We start from the raw sequence: 19,361 nt of genomic DNA, 5'->3' as shown, positions 1-19,361 counted from the left end.
ATTCTTGACGTTCATTCATAAGTAGACTGCGGATTTAAAAATTGGCAATTTTAGGTAATTTTCAAATGGCTCTTCATGTCTTTTTAATTTGATGAATATGTTATATTTTGAACACTGATGGTTCCACGATCGATCAAACGACCGGTTCCACATTTATCATTTTACAATTATCGAAATTACAAAAATGCTTCGATTAGAAATGGTTCACTGAATTTCGTCACACGAACACGCACGGTTATAAAACTTCAGTAGAATCTAAATAAATTTAGTCCCTCGTAAATTTAACAGAACAATGTGTATACCAAAGCGTCATTTTTTAAATTGTATTTATTAAACGCGCAACATCTTAAAAATCTTATTTGTTCCCTTATAACGGGTATTTCACCTAACTTAACCACCTTGAATATATCTTTGTTGTTTTCAAAGATACGTCAAACGTCTGAAAGACAAAGTTGAATGATAACTTTCACGAATTTATTGTGTCTCTTCTGATTCAATGAATTGTCGGTTGCGGTTCCGTTGTCCCTGACCAACCGTTACGTTGTTAATCGAGGGAACGTTAATCAATTCCTTGGAAAGCATCTGTAAGACAGCGTTGACCAGCACCCTCGCGCGTTTTGTCAAAATGATTTACGTACTGCCTTCCCTAAATCAGCTGGTTTGATTCTTCTGTTGCAAACTGAAAAGACGTACTGTTCTAAATAAATTGGAGGACGCCCGAAGAATTGTCATCAACCCGTTCATTGAGAATGACTTTCACGAATTTATTGTGTTTCTTCTGATTCAATGAATTGTCGGTTGCGGTTCCGTTGTCCCTGCCCAACCGTTACGTTGTTAATCGAGGGAACGTTAATCAATTCCTTGGAAAGCATCTGTAAGACAGCGTTAACCAGCACCCTTGCACGCTTGCCAAGCAACTTCAATCAACTTCCATACACTTTACACGGGTAGGTTCGATCGCCAGCTCATTTAGACACTATGGAGACAGGTTTAACCGCCTCGGCACCTGACCGAGACAGCTTTAATCAGTACCTGTGAACTACATCGAGGTAGCATTAATCACCTCGCATGCCTCGTTAAGGCCATTAACCGGGGAAGATCATTCCGTAAATTACAACTCTCGCTCACCTATATTCACTCTTTTCTCCAAGTGAAATTTCCTGCTTTGTAGTATTTATGTACACTCGTATCTTTCACGATGATTCGTTGTACCAATTAACGCGAGTAACACTATTTATCTTTATGTTTCAGGTAAGTTACGGAGGAGCCATTCTTTCTCGTTGGCAGTGAGTAAACGTTTTTCAAGGAACTGACGGTCTTCTTGCGTTAAGGATGTTGGTAAACAATTTTTCTATAATATTATAAGTAACGTTCGGGTCCGTGCTGTTTCTTAGATCGAGGAGCTGCAACACGTAGCTCACCAGGTATTTTTCTCACTGTCAGACTTGAATTTTAATCGTGCAATTTAAACTGTGGTGCCCAAGATGGTCTTTTAATCTTTAATTCATAGTTCGATGAATTCGTTCCAATACAAATTTTTAATTCATTGTTTAATGAATTCGTTCCAACACAAATTTTCAATTCACTGTTTGATGAATTCGTTCCAACACAAATTTTTAATTCATTGTTTAATGAATTCGTTCCAACACAAATTTTTAATTCATAGTTTCATGAATTCGTTCCAACACAAATTTTTAATTCGTAGTTTGATGAATTCGTTCTGACAAAAATTTTTAATTCATTGTTTGATGAATTCGTTCCAACACAAATTTTTAATTCATTGTTTAATGAATTCGTTCCAACACAAATTTTTAATTCATAGTTTCATGAATTCGTTCCAACACAAATTTTTAATTCGTAGTTTGATGAATTCGTTCCAACACAAATTTTCAATTCACTGTTTGATGAATTCGTTCCAACACAAATTTTTAATTCATTGTTTAATGAATTCGTTCCAACACAAATTTTTAATTCATAACTGGATGAATTAGTTCCAACACAAATTTTTAATTCATTGTTTGATGAATTCGTTACAACACAAATTTTTAATTCATAGTTTCATGAATTCGTTCCAACACAAATTTTTAATTCATAACTGGATGAATTAGTTCCAACACAAATTTTTAATTCATTGTTTGATGAATTCGTTACAACACAAATTTTTAATTCATAGTTTCATGAATTCGTTCCAACACAAATTTTTAATTCATAACTGGATGAATTAGTTCCAACACAAATTTTTAATTCATTGTTTGATGAATTCGTTCCAACACAAATTTTTAATTCGTAGTTTGATGAATTCGTTCTGACAAAAATTTTTAATTCATTGTTTGATGAATTCGTTCCAACACAAATTTTCAATTCATTGTTTAATGAATTCGTTCCAACACAAATTTTTAATTCATAGTTTCATGAATTCGTTCCAACACAAATTTTTAATTCGTAGTTTGATGAATTCGTTCCAACACAAATTTTCAATTCACTGTTTGATGAATTCGTTCCAACACAAATTTTCAATTCACTGTTTGATGAATTCGTTCCAACACAAATTTTCAATGTATTGTTTGATGAATTCGTTCCAACACAAATTTTCAATGTATTGTTTGATGAATTAGTTGGAAATTTTTGGTGTCCACTTTGCCCACATTTTGGGGTTCCGGTAAAAAAGAAAATGTTTAACATAATCTATTTCGATTTGTATGAGTGGAATCGAATGAAGAAGAGTCAGAGAATGTAAAAATTGAAGGATCATAGTTCTCAAAGCAACTGGATGATATCTATTGAGAATTCAAGCGAAAATTTTCCTTAAAGTGTCCACTATTGATGCTTTTACCTTACATGGAAAAGAAAGGCACATACAGATCGAATCGAGTAACCTCCTCCTTTTTCAAAGTCGGTTAAAAATGAATATAGATCACTCGCGAATAGACATGTGGATCTTCACGTAAATTCTAAATTTCATAGTCTTATTATAAAATTTCAGAGCGCAGAGTAGAGAGGTCGTTAATATTTGTTATGCACAGCTAAATTGCATGCTGTTGTTTATTCGATTATGCTATTCTTTATCGGGAAGTCCGGTATGATGTTGGCTAGTAGGTGAAATGAAAATACACGAAAGAAGTTAGATCAGCTGTTCCAAAGTTCCAACAGAAGAATTAACAGATTATGGGACAAGCGGTGTAATTAATGTGCAGCGTTGTTCATGTTATTGTTTCGCCGTATTATTCTGTAATTTCTGAGGTGGTTATGCAAATGGAAGCAGACTAGTTTCCGGGCATAAAGCTACAGTCGGCACTTGGAAACACGAGACAGCAACCAGAATTCTCCTTGGCCCAGATAGTTATGTTCTACCCAATTTATCTGCACAATGCATTGCGCATCCGCGAAACTGACAATTGACAAAACCGACGTGCACTTCAACTTCTTATTCCTTTCAATTTGAAAGAATAATTGACTCGAAAGAACAGAGTAATAATAAATCGGTCTTCAGGCAAAATTTCTTGTAAAACGTACGAATTCAGTGTTGGGAAGTACGGTTATTTTGAAACTGAAAGGAAGAGAGACAATTTTTCAACAGCAGATTCGCGTTTCTATTTCGCAATGACCACCGTTTACACGAAAACTGAAATTTTTTAAATCGGCTTCGACATGCTCCAGTTTTACTTGTTTACTTTGCAGGAATATGTTACCGTTCCATTCGGACAAAAAATCGAGGGGGATATTTCTGTTAGCTCGCGGACAACACTTTCGAAAATCCATATCGCGCCAACCACTTTGCCGAAAATTTTCTCGCGAAATTATCAGAGTGTTGATTTGCTGAACCAGCTGTGCTTCCAAGTAGCAATCACGATTCACAATGAATTCGTTCGTGAACTAAATCTTAAAATACTAGAATTAATTGATCCGATATGTGTTAAATTTTTATGTTGTTAATATGTTCAAATGTACTAGAACGTTCCAAACCTTGCTAGAATATACATATACTAGAATACACTAAAATTGTGACTGGAATTTACAAGAATTTATTGGACACACTCGAACCAAATTGGATAATTTGATGTGCTTCAAAAATTTAATCAGCGATTGGCGACTAAATTTCGACTTCAATCGTTAATCAGAATTAACAATTAATCTCCTAGTTCAGTCGTTAATTGCGGTTAACGATTAATCGGATAATTGATTAATGATTACCTGCTGAAATTTCGAAATCAATCCTCGATTTTGCGATGGTTTCTTCTTTGAATCGTACACGTTAATCAATCATGATTAAAATTTCGATTGATTAACGCCCAACTCTGCCTTATACATAGACTCAATCGACAAAATTCGTGTAACAATTGTCGGGAAAGGTCGGTATCGAATTGTTCGTCGTTTTTTAGCTCTCTGTTCTAATCCGCGGGTTTATTAGAGCCCCGGGGCGGCCGTTCTATTAAACTCGGACAACTGTCGTCGAATTCCGCGTACATATATATATATATAGAGAGAGAGAGGACGCTTTAATGAATAATCTAACGACTTCGTCGTAAGCACGTACGTACGTCCTGTCCATCCTAACCGCAACCGAGTCGCCAACATAATCTGTTTTGCATATTTCGAGATGCGTACGGCGGCGCGGCGGGTCGATGTAAATGCGTGCGGTGCTCCGCCAAACGTTACACGAACCTCGTCCGAATATTCACCGGAGGCCACTAATTAAGTCGAAATATTCGTCCATTTAAATACAGTTGCAGTTGAACGCCGGTCAACTTAACGGCGACGCGGAAAACCTGGACGCGTCTTGAAGCCCCGTGGTGCGACCCTGCCCCCCTCCCCTCTCCTCCCCTACCCGGCTCATTTTGCCGGCCCCGTTGAATTTCCACGCTTATTTCTGCGTCGCATAAATATCTGCGGCATCCCTCCTCCTCGTTACTCCGTCGATCGGCAGTCGCGATAATCAACCCCTTGCTCTACGATTTAGTTTACGGTTTCAACTATTAGAACTCTGTTTTGTGGATCGTCGTTTCCTGAAAACGGAGAAAATTGATATAAATTTTTGTAGAATGTTATTTCGGTTTGAAGGAAATTATTAACGTACACTTTTAATTTTTATTAGAATCTGCTCAGAATCTTCGTCACGAGGCAGAAGTAATGTTTTTGATAATATGGAGAAGTTATGGTATTTTTTTTATTTTTTATTGAAACGTTACGATGTTAATTACGGTTCGAATATTAAGCTAATTACTGGACTGCGGATTTTATGCATTTATGACAAAAATTGGTGGATGTGACTTCAAACAGTGAGAACACTAAGACAATTTAAGAACGTCCATATGTTGTTTTCGATTTAGTATAATCATTAAAAATACAAAGAAATTTCTGTATGGTTTCAGTGTGTGAATTTTTATTTTGCAAAAAGGTCCGCAGTCTATTAATTATCATTGTCGACCCACAGGAGACCAGAATCGCTAAAACCTAAGAATACAATGAGTACAGTAAAGCCTCGGATCTATGAAAACGGAAACTGTACGATCTAGGAAAAAGGAGAGTCCCACTCCATTACTGATCCAATTACAAAACTTCTTCACTTACTTCTTTTATAAGATTCTTAGATAATGCATTTTAATTTTCAAAGAACGAATTAACAAAAATAATTATTGTTAAAATCTGTACAATGTTAAAATACTTGAAAAATAATTCAATATATGAAAATTTCATTCTTATTCATACATTGTATGAAGAATCGTAATTTTGTAGACATTAATAATAATCCGAACGTGTAATCTTCCAGGTTTTTACAAGTTCTAACTGGCAAGCCAGCAATTAGCGAATAAATGCTCCCTAACCCAGAAGCGATTAGGCAATTTCAAGCATTTCTGTTCTCGAATGAAGAAAGTGGAAGAATACCTTCCCACGGGAGCGAGCTCTTTTTTCGTCGCGTTCTTTTTCAAACTGATATTTATTCTTTCCGTTAATTAAGTCATTAGCGTCGAACGCGGCCGATGTATGCCGGTATAATTGCCCCTCGTGCTTTTTGTACCTTGATTTAGGTTCACTTCCGTTATTCAAACAACAAAATTATATTTCGTAATTGCAGACTTTACGATACTCCCAGGAATGCTGTTCCTAACTGTTAGGTTGGAGTCGTTACGTATATGCAAGTATTAATTATCGAGCGCGCAAGATGATTTTACGAGCATAATTATGTCGCTATTTCGGTGAACTTCGTGTGTTGTAGCTCGACTTTGGAACACGGTTACCCGTGGATCATTATTTCTATACTAAACGCAGCTTAAAAATAGAACTGCTAATGGGAGATGTTATAATTAGACTTATTACGAAAATAGAGGATGTGTGCGGAATTACGTGAGAATTGCGTCCAGGCACTAGGAACACCTGAGAAATTATACTGTATCGAGTAATCGTTTATTACAAAATTTTCATTTAATCGTTTGGGTCTTTGTTTGGACAAGTTACGAGGTAAACATACTGAAAGTCCCCTTTTTCGGTTAAACGGTACTAGAAATAAGTTCATCAATTTTTGCTAGAATTAACAAAAAATAAAAAAAAACAATATATGGCTGCGAATCAAACAAATAAAACCTGTCACGGCCGGTTTTGAAATTTTCTGGAACTGCAACGTGTGGACCGAAAAATTTAAAGAGCTGTCACGAAAATCGTACACGCAAATGTTCTGCGACAACGACCAGATAATTGAGGACGTAGAAGCAATTTTTCAATAAAGAATCGGTGTATAGATTACTTATTGGCACACCACTTTATTAGCTACACACAGAGCTGGGCAAGAATTTTATTTAAATAAAAATCTCGAATAAAGTAAGTTTTTTCCAAGCGGGCTTTAAACCCACTTTATTCGAAATTTTTATCCAAATAAAATTCTTGCCCAACTCTGACTCACAACAATGGAACTCACATAATTTACTAAATTTGTAATACACAGAGGAATGATTTACCATTAAAATGAATCAACCCTTTTCAGTCGGATATATTTTACACTCGAAAATTAAACATTTCCTCCGACCTAGAATGACTCCAATATACAATATGATTTTTCTCATTTTATGGATACGAAATTGATATAATACCTCGTACAATACTTGAATGTGTAGTAATTGATTAGATACCAGCATATTTAATAATACTTATTAATAGTTTATACTATTTAATAATATTTTTAAAAGTTAATACCAAAATACTGCAGATAATACTTGCAAAAATAATTTATTAAATATTGTCCAGGCTTCTGGAGAAGTTTAAGAATGAAGGAAGTCAATCAAAAAGTACAGCCTTGTTCTAAGAAAACGGAACTGTAGGATCTAGGAAAAACGTGTATCGCCTCCTCTTTGGTCGGCGAGGTCACAAAGAAATAGTAGACTACAGGATTTCTAAGGAAGAACTTGGACACGAGGGTTTTTCTTAGATCGAAGAGATCGCTGTCCAACGGTTAGATCATAACAAATATGGACCGTCATCATTTTCATTATCCATCAATGGTAACTTTTACCGTGTACGATTTATTATCAACATCAATCACGTTTATAATTTGTGATTTCTTTACCGAAGCAGCGTTTGAATCACTCGGACTAATTTTTCTGGTTATTTCTATTCAGTTCTCCATCGACAGCTGATCGATATAAGAACTCGAACAAGTTCTTTCTTCCTTTGAGAAACTTGTTGTTAGTTGCTCATTGACGAGCCGCGGCCGAAAAGTCTTTCATTTAATCCGGGACTCGTTAAGGGAACGAGTTTCCGATGCTCTTTTCCCCGAAACGATATTAAGCGATTTCATGGCGGCGGCGGCACAGTTTCCGGTAGATACGTATGACGACCGGCGAAATATGCTTATTCCGTAATTCAGGGATATTTGCGCGCGGTGTTGTACATCGTCGCGCTCGATTAAACGCAATTACGGGGATTGCCGTGCGCATTGAAAAGTTCGCCGCGTTTAAACACGGCCGGGAACATTAAGCGAGTGTAAAATGGAAGAAGTAATTACTTTAAGAGGAATTTTATTCGCTTCACGAACGTCTCGCGCACAAGCAACTTCCCCTCTGATAGTAATTTCACTTGAAAGTGTTTCACGGCACCTTACATCGAATATCGAATCCTCTGGTTTTTTTCTCTCCCACCTTTCTCTTTCTCTCTCTCTCTCTCTCTCTCTCTCTCTCTCTCTCTCTCTCTCTCTCTCTCTCTCTCTCTCTCTCTCTCTCTCTTCGCCACGGGACGAGAAACTTCGTGCGGAAGATGAAACGACTGCTTCCACTTCCCCAGATAGATTTCATTGGAAAGTATCGATGACATCGTTTCCACTACCACGATAGCGTTCCGCGAACGATAGTGTCGAGCATGACTCACTTTATTCCGGAAAGACAACGCGACTATACTTTTGTTACAGGCGAGAACGTTTGTAGAGCGAATTTCAAGGCGGTTCTTATTTTCATAAAACCGATAACGAGTTCGAACGAAAGGAGAATTTTATACTGGGGCTGCGAACCTGAATAACTTATGCTCGTCCTTGTAGAAGAATCCGATCAGCTTCGTTTCGAGAGTATCCTATCGACCAGAGTGAAGTCTTGATCTAAGAGGAACGTTCGGGTCCGTGCTGTTTCTTAGATCGAGGAGCTGCAACATTCATTCATTCATTCACTTGTTAGAGTCTTTCAATTTATGATTACATTCGTTCATTCATTTTTTGCAAACCTTTAATTTACGATCACATTCTCTCATTCGTTATTCACAGATTTCTAATATATTGTTTCATTCCCTCTCCTTTTGATTCAAATTTTCAATTCATTGTTTGATGAATTCGTTCCAACACAAATTTTTAATTCATAACTGGATGAATTAGTTCCAACACAAATTTTTCATTCATTGTTTGATGAATTCGTTCCAACACAAATTTTTAATTCATTGTTTAATGAATTCGTTCCAACACAAATTTTCAATTCATTGTTTCATGAATTCGTTCCAACACAAATTTTTAATTCATTGTTTGATGAATTCGTTCCAACACAAATTTTTAATTCATTGTTTAATGAATTCGTTCCAACACAAATTTTCAATTCATTGTTTGATGAATTCGTTCCTACACAAATTTTTAATTCATTGTTTAATGAATTCGTTCCAACACAAATTTTCAATTCACTGTTTGATGAATTCGTTCCAACACAAATTTTTAATTCATAACTGGATGAATTAGTTCCAACACAAATTTTTAATTCATTGTTTGATGAATTCGTTCCAACACAAATTTTTAATTCGTAGTTTGATGAATTCGTTCTGACAAAAATTTTTAATTCATTGTTTGATGAATTCGTTCCTACACAAATTTTTAATTCATTGTTTAATGAATTCGTTCCAACACAAATTTTTAATTCATAGTTTCATGAATTCGTTCCAACACAAATTTTTAATTCGTAGTTTGATGAATTCGTTCTGACAAAAATTTTTAATTCATTGTTTGATGAATTCGTTCCAACACAAATTTTTAATTCATTGTTTAATGAATTCGTTCCAACACAAATTTTCAATTCACTGTTTGATGAATTCGTTCCAACACAAATTTTTAATTCATAACTGGATGAATTAGTTCCAACACAAATTTTTAATTCATTGTTTGATGAATTCGTTCCAACACAAATTTTTAATTCGTAGTTTGATGAATTCGTTCTGACAAAAATTTTTAATTCATTGTTTGATGAATTCGTTCCAACACAAATTTTTAATTCATAGTTTCATGAATTCGTTCCAACACAAATTTTTAATTCGTAGTTTGATGAATTCGTTCTGACAAAAATTTTTAATTCATTGTTTGATGAATTCGTTCCAACACAAATTTTCAATTCATTGTTTAATGAATTCGTTCCAACACAAATTTTTAATTCATAGTTTGATGAATTCGTTCCAACACAAATTTTCAATGTATTGTTTGATGAATTAGTTGGAAATTTTTGGTGTCCACTTTGCCCACATTTTGGGGTTCTGGTAAAAAAGAAAATGTTTAACATAATCTATTTCGATTTGTATGAGTGGAATCGTATGAAGAATAGTCAGAGAATGTAAAAATTGAAGGATCATAGTTCTCAAAGCAACTGGATGATATCTATTGAGAATTCAAGCGAAAATTTTCCTTAAAGTGTCCACTATTGATGCTTTTACCTTACATGGAAAAGAAAGGCACATACAGATCGAATCGAGTAACCTCCTCCTTTTTCAAAGTCGGTTAAAAATGAATATAGATCACTCGCGAACAGACATGTGGATCTTCACGTAAATTCTAAATTTCATAGTCTCATTATAAAATTTCAGAGCGCAGAGTAGAGAGGTCGTTAATATTTGTTATGCACAGCTAAGTTGCATGCTGTTGTTTATTCGATTATGCTATTCTTTATCGGGAAGTCCGGTATGATGTTGGCTAGTAGGTAAAATGAAAATACACGAAAGAAGTTAGATCAGCTGTTCCAAAGTTCCAACAGAAGAATTAACAGATTACGGGACAAGCGGTGTAATTAATGTGCAGCGTTGTTCATGTTATTGTTTCGCCGTATTATTCTGTAATTTCTGAGGTGGTTATGCAAATGGAAGCAGACTAGTTTCCGGGCATAAAGCTACAGTCGGCACTTGGAAACACGAGACAGCAACCAGAATTCTCCTTGGCCCAGATAGTTATGTTATACCCAATTTATCTGCACAATGCATTGCGCATCCGCGAAACTGACAATTGACAAAACCGACGTGCACTTCAACTTCTTATTCCTTTCAATTTGAAAGAATAATTGACTCGAAAGAACAGAGTAATAATAAATCGGTCTTCAGGCAAAATTTCTTGTAAAACGTACGAATTAAGTGTTGGGAAGTACGGTTATTTTTAAACTGAAAGGAAGAGAGACAATTTTTCAACAGCATATTCGCGTTTCTATTTCGCAATGACCACCGTTTACACGAAAACTGAAATTTTTTAAATCGGCTTCGACATGCTCCAGTTTTACTTGTTTACTTTGCAGGAATATGTTACCGTTCCATTCGGACAAAAAATCGAGGGGGATATTTCTGTTAGCTCGCGGACAACACTTTCGAAAATCCATATCGCGCCAACCACTTTGCCGAAAATTTTCTCGCGAAATTATCAGAGTGTTGATTTGCTGAACCAGCTGTGCTTCCAAGTAGCAATCACGATTCACAATGAATTCGTTCGTGAACTAAATCTTAAAATACTAGAATTAATTGATCCGATATGTGTTAAATTTTTATGTTGTTAATATGTTCAAATGTACTAGAACGTTCCAAAACTTGCTAGAATATATACTAGAATACACTAAAATTGTGACTGGAATTTACAAGAATTTATTGGACACACTCGAACCAAATTGGATAATTTGATGTGCTTCAAAAATTTAATCAGCGATTGGCGACTAAATGTCGACTTCAATCGTTAATCGCAATTAACAATTAATCTCCAAGTTCAGTCGTTAATTGCGGTTAACGATTAAACACTTAAGTATTAATCGGATAATTGATTAATGATTACCTGCTGAAATTTCGAAATCAATCCTCGATTTTGCGATGGTTTCTTCTTTGAATCGTACACGTTAATCAATCATGATTAAAATTTCGATTGATTAACGCCCAACTCTGCCTTATACATAGACTCAATCGACAAAATTCGTGTAACAATTGTCGGGAAAGGTCGGTATCGAATTGTTCGTCGTTTTTTAGCTCTCTGTTCTAATCCGCGGGTTTATTAGAGCCCCGGGGCGGCAGTTCTATTAAACTCGGACAACTGTCGTCGAATTCCGCGTACATATATATATAGAGAGAGAGAGAGGACGCTTTAATGAATAATCTAACGACTTCGTCGTAAGCACGTACGTACGTCCTGTCCATCCTAACCGCAACCGAGTCGCCAACATAATCTGTTTTGCATATTTCGAGATGCGTACGGCGGCGCGGCGGGTCGATGTAAATGCGTGCGGTGCTCCGCCAAACGTTACACGAACCTCGTCCGAATATTCACCGGAGGCCACTAATTAAGTCGAAATATTCGTCCATTTAAATACAGTTGCAGTTGAACGCCGGTCAACTTAACGGCGACGCGGAAAACCTGGACGCGTCTTGAAGCCCCGTGGTGCGACCCTGCCCCCCTCCCCTCTCCTCACCACCCGGCTGATTTTGCCGGCCCCGTTGAATTTCCACGCTTATTTCTGCGTCGCATAAATATCTGCGGCATCCCTCCTCCTCGTTACTCCGTCGATCGGCAGTCGCGATAATCAACCCCTTGCTCTACGATTTAGTTTACGGTTTCAACTATTAGAACTCTGTTTTGTGGATCGTCGTTTCCTGAGAACGGAGAAAATTGATATAAATTTTTGTAGAATGTTATTTCGGTTTGAAGGAAATTATTAACGTACACTTTTAATTTTTATTAGAATCTGCTCAGAATCTTCGTCACGAGGCAGAAGTAATGTTTTTGATAATATGGAGAAGTTATGGTATTTTTTTTATTTTTTATTGAAACGTTACGATGTTAATTACGGTTCGAATATTAAGCTAATTACTGGACTGCGGATTTTATGCATTTATGACAAAAATTGGTGGATGTGACTTCAAACAGTGAGAACACTAAGACAATTTAAGAACGTCCATATGTTGTTTTCGATTTAGTATAATCATTAAAAATACAAAGAAATTTCTGTATGGTTTCAGTGTGTGAATTTTTATTTTGCAAAAAGGTCCGCAGTCTATTAATTATCATTGTCGACCCACAGGAGACCAGAATCGCTAAAACCTAAGAATACAATGAGTACAGTAAAGCCTCGGATCTATGAAAACGGAAACTGTACGATCTAGGAAAAAGGAGAGTCCCACTCCATTACTGATCCAATTACAAAACTTCTTCACTTACTTCTTTTATAAGATTCTTAGATAATGCATTTTAATTTTCATAGAACGAATTAACAAAAATAATTATTGTTAAAATCTGTACAATGTTAAAATACTTGAAAACTAATTCAATATATGAAAATTTCATTCTTATTCATACATTGCATGAAGAATCGTAATTTTGTAGACATTAATAATAATCCGAACGTGTAATCTTCCAGGTTTTTACAAGTTCTAACTGGCAAGCCAGCAATTAGCGAATAAATGCTCCCTAACCCAGAAGCGATTAGGCAATTTCAAGCATTTCTGTTCTCGAATGAAGAAAGTGGAAGAATACCTTCCCACGGGAGCGAGCTCTTTTTTCGTCGCGTTCTTTTTCAAACTGATATTTATTCTTTCCGTTAATTTAGTCATTAGCGTCGAACGCGGCCGATGTATGCCGGCATAATTGCCCCTCGTGCTTTTTGTACCTTGATTTAGGTTCACTTCCGTTATTCAAACAACAAAATTATATTTCGTAATTGCAGACTTTACGATACTCCCAGGAATGCTGTTCCTAACTGTTAGGTTGGAGTCGTTACGTGTATGCAAGTATTAATTATCGAGCGCGCAAGATGATTTTACGAGCATAATTATGTCGCTATTTCGATGAACTTCGTCTGTTGTAGCTCGACTTTGGAACACGGTTACCCGTGGATCATTATTTCTATACTAAACGCAGCTTAAAAATAGAACTGCTAATGGGAGATGTTATAATTAGACTTATTACGAAAATAGAGGATGTGTGCGGAATTACGTGAGAATTGCGTCCAGGCACTAGGAACACCTGAGAAATTATACTGTATCGAGTAATCGTTTATTACAAAATTTTCATTTAATCCTTTGGGTCTTTGTTTGGACAAGTTACGAGGTAAACATACTGAAAGTCCCCTTTTTCGGTTAAACGGTACTAGAAATAAGTTCATCAATTTTTGCTAGAATTAACAAAAAATTAAAAAAAAAACAACATATGGCTGCGAATCAAACAAATAAAACCTGTCACGGCCGGTTTTGAAATTTTCTGGAACTGCAACGTGTGGACCGAAAAATTTAAAGAGCTGTCACGAAAATCGTACACGCAAATGGTCTGCGACAACGACCAGATAATTGAGGACGTAGAAGTTATTTTTCAATAAAGAATCGGTGTATAGATTACTTATTGGCACACCACTTTATTAGCTACACACAGAGCTGGGCAAGAATTTTATTTAAATAAAAATCTCGAATAAAGTAAGTTTTTTCCAAGTGGGCTTTAAACCCACTTTATTCGAAATTTTTATCCAAATAAAATTCTTGCCCAACTCTGACTCACAACAATGGTACTCACATAATTTACTAAATTTGTAATACACAGAGGAATGATTTACCATTAAAATGAATCAACCCTTTTCAGTCGGATATATTTTACACTCGAAAATTAAACATTTCTTCCGACCTAGAATGACTCCAATATACAATATGATTTTTCTCATTTTATGGATACGAAATTGATATAATACCTCGTACAATACTTGAATGTGTAGTAATTGATTAGATACCAGCATATTTAATAATACTTATTAATAATTTATACTATTTAATAATATTTTTAAAAGTTAATACCAAAATACTGCAGATAATACTTGCAAAAATAATCTATTAAATATTGTCCAGGCTTCTGGAGAAGTTTAAGAATGAAGGAAGTCAATCAAAAAGTACAGCCTTGATCTAAGAAAACGGAACTGTAGGATCTAGGAAAAACGTGTATCGCCTCCTCTTTGGTCGGCGAGGTCACAAAGAAATAGTAGACTACAGGATCTAAGGAAGAACTTGGACACGAGGGTTTTTCTTAGATCGAAGAGATCGCTGTCCAACGGTTAGATCATAACAAATATGGACCGTCATCATTTTCATTATCCATCAATGGTAACTTTTACCGTGTACGATTTATTATCAACATCAATCACGTTTATAATTTGTGATTTCTTTACCGAAGCAGCGTTTGAATCACTCGGACTAATTTTTCTGGTTATTTCTATTCAGTTCTCCATCGACAGCTGATCGATATAAGAACTCGAACAAGTTCTTTCTTCCTTTGAGAAACTTGTTGTTAGTTGCTCATTGACGAGCCGCGGCCGAAAAGTCTTTCATTTAATCCGGGACTCGTTAAGGGAACGAGTTTCCGATGCTCTTTTCCCCGAAACGATATTAAGCGATTTCATGGCGGCGGCGGCAGCGCGGCGGCACAGTTTCCGGTAGATACGTATGACGACCGGCGAAATATGCTTATTCCGTAATTCAGGGATATTTGCGCGCGGTGTTGTACATCGTCGCGCTCGATTAAACGCAATTACGGGGATTGCCGTGCGCATTGAAAAGTTCGCCGCGTTTAAACACGGCCGGGAACATTAAGCGAGTGTAAAATGGAAGAAGTAATTACTTTAAGAGGAATTTTATTCGCTTCACGAACGTCTCGCGCACAAGCAACTTCCCCTCTGATAGTAATTTCACTTGAAAGTGTTTCACGGCACCTTACATCGAATATCGAATGCCTCTGGTTTTTTTCTCTCCCACCTTTCTCTTTCTCTCTCTCTCTCTCTCTTCGCCACGGGACGAGAAACTTCGTGCGGAAGATGAAACGACTGCTTCCACTTCCCCAGATAGATTTCATTGGAAAGTATCGATGACATCGTTTCCACTACCACGATAGCGTTCCGCGAACGATAGTGTCGAGCATGACTCACTTTATTCCGGAAAGACAACGCGACTATACTTTTGTTACAGGCGAGAACGTTTGTAGAGCGAATTTCAAGGCGGTTCTTATTTTCATAAAACCGATAACGAGTTCGAACGAAAGGAGAATTTTATACTGGGGCTGCGAACCTGAATAACTTATGCTCGTCCTTGTAGAAGAATCCGATCAGCTTCGTTTCGAGAGTATCCTATCGACCAGAGTGAAGTCTTGATCTAAGAGGAACGTTCGGGTCCGTGCTGTTTCTTAGATCGAGGAGCTGCAACATTCATTCATTCATTCACTTGTTAGAGTCTTTCAATTTATGATTACATTCGTTCATTCATTTTTTGCAAACCTTTAATTTACGATCACGTTCTCTCATTCGTTATTCACAGATTTCTAATATATTGTTTCATTCCCTCTCCTTTTGATTCAAATTTTCAATTCATTGTTTGATGAATTCGTTCCAACACAAATTTTTAATTCATAACTGGATGAATTAGTTCCAACACAAATTTTTCATTCATTGTTTGATGAATTCGTTCCAACACAAATTTTTAATTCATTGTTTAATGAATTCGTTCCAACACAAATTTTCAATTCATTGTTTCATGAATTCGTTCCAACACAAATTTTTAATTCATTGTTTAATGAATTCGTTCCAACACAAATTTTCAATTCATTGTTTCATGAATTCGTTCCAACACAAATTTTTAATTCATTGTTTGATGAATTCGTTCCAACACAAATTTTTAATTCATTGTTTAATGAATTCGTTCCAACACAAATTTTTAATTCATTGTTTAATGAATTCGTTCCAACACAAATTTTCAATTCATCGTTTCATGAATTCGTTCCAACACAAATTTTCAATTCGTTGTTTGACGAATTCGTTCCAACACAAATTTTTAGTTCATAGTCTTATAAATTCGTTCCAATTAATCCAAATTGTTAATTTACATTCAACGCATTTTCGATAAATCTTTGTGTCCCTGGACCCGTGTCCAACGATGATAATAATGATACTGTGAACAGAGAATGGTTTATTAGGTACACGTGCTCGAGACGTTCAAGATCGAGATCCGATTTTCGTATTCCGGAGTGCTTTTAGCATCGAGACCGAGCACAAGAGAGAAATCTAGCTTTGTGGAATCGGACAACACATATTGAAGGGTCGTTTTCGGAAACGCTGGTCTCATCGAAAACGAAGGGGATACAGACAAGGGCTTTCCAAAGGGAGGAAAGTGGATTTTGCAGGTACGTCGCTTCATGACAGGGTTTCTGGGAAAATCGGCACGCCAATTGCCGTCTGGGGAGTTTGGCTCGAGTAAACACAATCTTAAGATACATGTTCGAAGTGGTCGTCTAGCCCAGAACACTCTCTGCGCATTTTTCCAACTTCAAAATCAATGTGTGAATAAATTCAATTTCTCTCGCGATTCTCTTTTCCCAAAATTTCTCATTTACAACCATATCGCGGAAGAACTTAAATCTGAATGAAAAAGAACGAACTAAAATCAGAATCAAATTGAATGAATGGCGTCTATTTTAAAAACGAATTTCTCAAGCAACGAATTCAATGTTGCTACTAAAGCAAATTAATGAAATGATGAATTAAAAATCTGTAGAAAATGAATAAATTAAAAATCTGTATAAAACGAATAAATTCAAAATCTGTAGAAAATTAATCAATGAAAAATCTGCGTCAAAACGAATGAATGAAGCAACGAATTAAATGTTTCAATTAAAACGAATGAATAAAATAATAAATTAAAAATCTGTAGAAAATGAATAAATTAAACATCTGTAGAAAATGGAATAAATTAAAAATCTGTATAAAACGTATAAATTAAAAATCTGTAGAAAATTAATCAATGAAAAATCTGCGTCAAAACGAATGAATGAAGCAACGAATTACTTAAATGTTTTAATTAAAACGAATGAATAAAATAATAAATTAAAAATCTGTAGAAAACGGATAAATTAAAAATCAGTAGAACACGAATAGATGAATGAAATAGTAAATCAAAGATCTGGATTAACACAAAGATTCATAGAGTGACGAATTAAATATACGTACATAGACCACGAATGAATAAAGTATCAAATCAAAGATCTAAAATTATAAATTAATATTTCGCATCAAAATGAACACAAATGCCTCTGCGAGATAACCACAGCAGTTAAAAAAAGCGACGTAAAATAAACTAAAAAAGAAAAGAACAAATAAAAAGTGATGAATTAAAAATCTGTGAAAAAGGTCTATAGAAGAGGAACGAGTGTAATAATGAATGAAGAAGCGGAATTAAAACGAACGAGTGCAACAATGGCTGAAAAATTTGTAGAAGACGAATGAATGAACGAAATAACAAATCGACAATCTGAATCGATACGATTAAACGAACCAACGAATTGAACGTCGGGATTAAAACGAATTAAACTTACGAATGAACTGTATGAAACGAATAAAATTAATAAAATGAATAAAATGAGAATTAGCGAAAGTGAATTGAATAAAGGCGAGCGATCAAAGCTCGCATGAGAAAGAAGATGCGTTCACCAGGAATGGGTGTAATCGTTTCTGGGAGTTTCGCAATGGTAATTAGGGTGGTTTGTGCGGGGGGGAAAAAGCGTAAAGAAAAATTGATTACCGATCCGTTGCGGGTTCGGGAACAGGATGTTACGTGTAAGTAATCGAACGAAGAGGCGGGCGACGAGCCGGATCGCGCGTCGGTGCCATTGAAAATGTAAAAACATTTCCAGGCCGTCGGCGATCTATGGGAGGGGAACGCAAAAAAACACACACGCGTGTAACGTAGTCTGCTTCCTCGCGTTTTACATTCTTCGTGGGAATACAGAGATATTTCGCTGAAATCACATTTGTCGATTGTAAATCCAGTGTTCCGCTGATTTTGCAATCCCTACCGTTCTCGGATGGGTATTCCGTTCAGCCCGTCGGGGTCCCACAGGGTCACCCAGCACACGCTAGAGCTTCTCTTTCCCTCTCGCCAATCGACAGATGGAGAGGATCCTTCGCAAAAGTTTACGCACCGCCGGAATAGACGGCTGAATTTCCCCAGCGAATTGCGCGCGTGTACGTATACGTTACTGGGTCGATCCCCGGGAGGCGTTGTGGAAATGTCAGAGTCAGTGATTCAAGTGGAATCAAATCTGGTTTCCCGGTGAAGAATAAGGGAAACCGTCGCGCTATGAAGAACCTCGAACCCTTCACCCTTCCACCGACGATCCTCGCCACACCAAACTACAACTTTAACTACCAAGAATCACCTACAACTTTTCCCAACGCCGACTTATCGGAATTCGAAACTCGATAACTGTTGTTCCGCAAATTTGTTCGCTCGATGGTTTCAAAGTATGCGCGCCGACCACTAAAAGGTTCCAGCTTATGGAAATGACATGATTCCATTTGTTTAGATTTTCTGCAATTTTCCTCCCAGTATGGATTAATTAGAACGAATTTGTAAGACTATGAATTGAACTTTGTGTTGGAACGAATTAATTAAACTATGAATTGAGAATTTGTGTTGGAACGAATTCATCAAACAATGAATTAAAAATTTGTGTTGGAACGAATCCATCAAACAATGAATTAAAAATTTGTGTTGGAACGAATTCATGAAACTATGAATTAAAAATTTGTGTTGGAACGAATTCATCAAACAATGAATTAAAAATTTGTGTTGGAACTAATTCATCCAGTTATGAATTAAAA

At 36.1% G+C, this 19,361-nt stretch overlaps 1 protein-coding gene across 5 annotated transcripts in view; it reads left to right on the top strand.

Moving 5' to 3' along the window:
- The window catches only part of LOC143218376 (uncharacterized), a 597,229-nt gene that overhangs the window by 443,887 nt on the left and 133,981 nt on the right, over nt 1-19,361 (top strand). Inside the window, exon 1 of one of the 5 annotated variants that reach the window (XM_076443515.1) lies at nt 1,317-1,338. The exons of the other annotated variants lie outside the window; for them this stretch is intronic. Coding sequence (XP_076299630.1) covers nt 1,333-1,338 — 6 coding nt within the window. The 5' untranslated portion in view covers nt 1,317-1,332. Of the gene's footprint in view, nt 1-1,316; nt 1,339-19,361 lie in introns of those variants that run through there. 5 annotated transcript variants of the gene reach the window in all.

Source organism: Lasioglossum baleicum, chromosome 19 (genome assembly GCF_051020765.1).
Source record: "Lasioglossum baleicum chromosome 19, iyLasBale1, whole genome shotgun sequence".
Classification (NCBI taxonomy): Eukaryota; Metazoa; Arthropoda; class Insecta; order Hymenoptera; family Halictidae; genus Lasioglossum; species Lasioglossum baleicum.
This window is presented reverse-complemented; position numbering and strand designations above follow the sequence as displayed.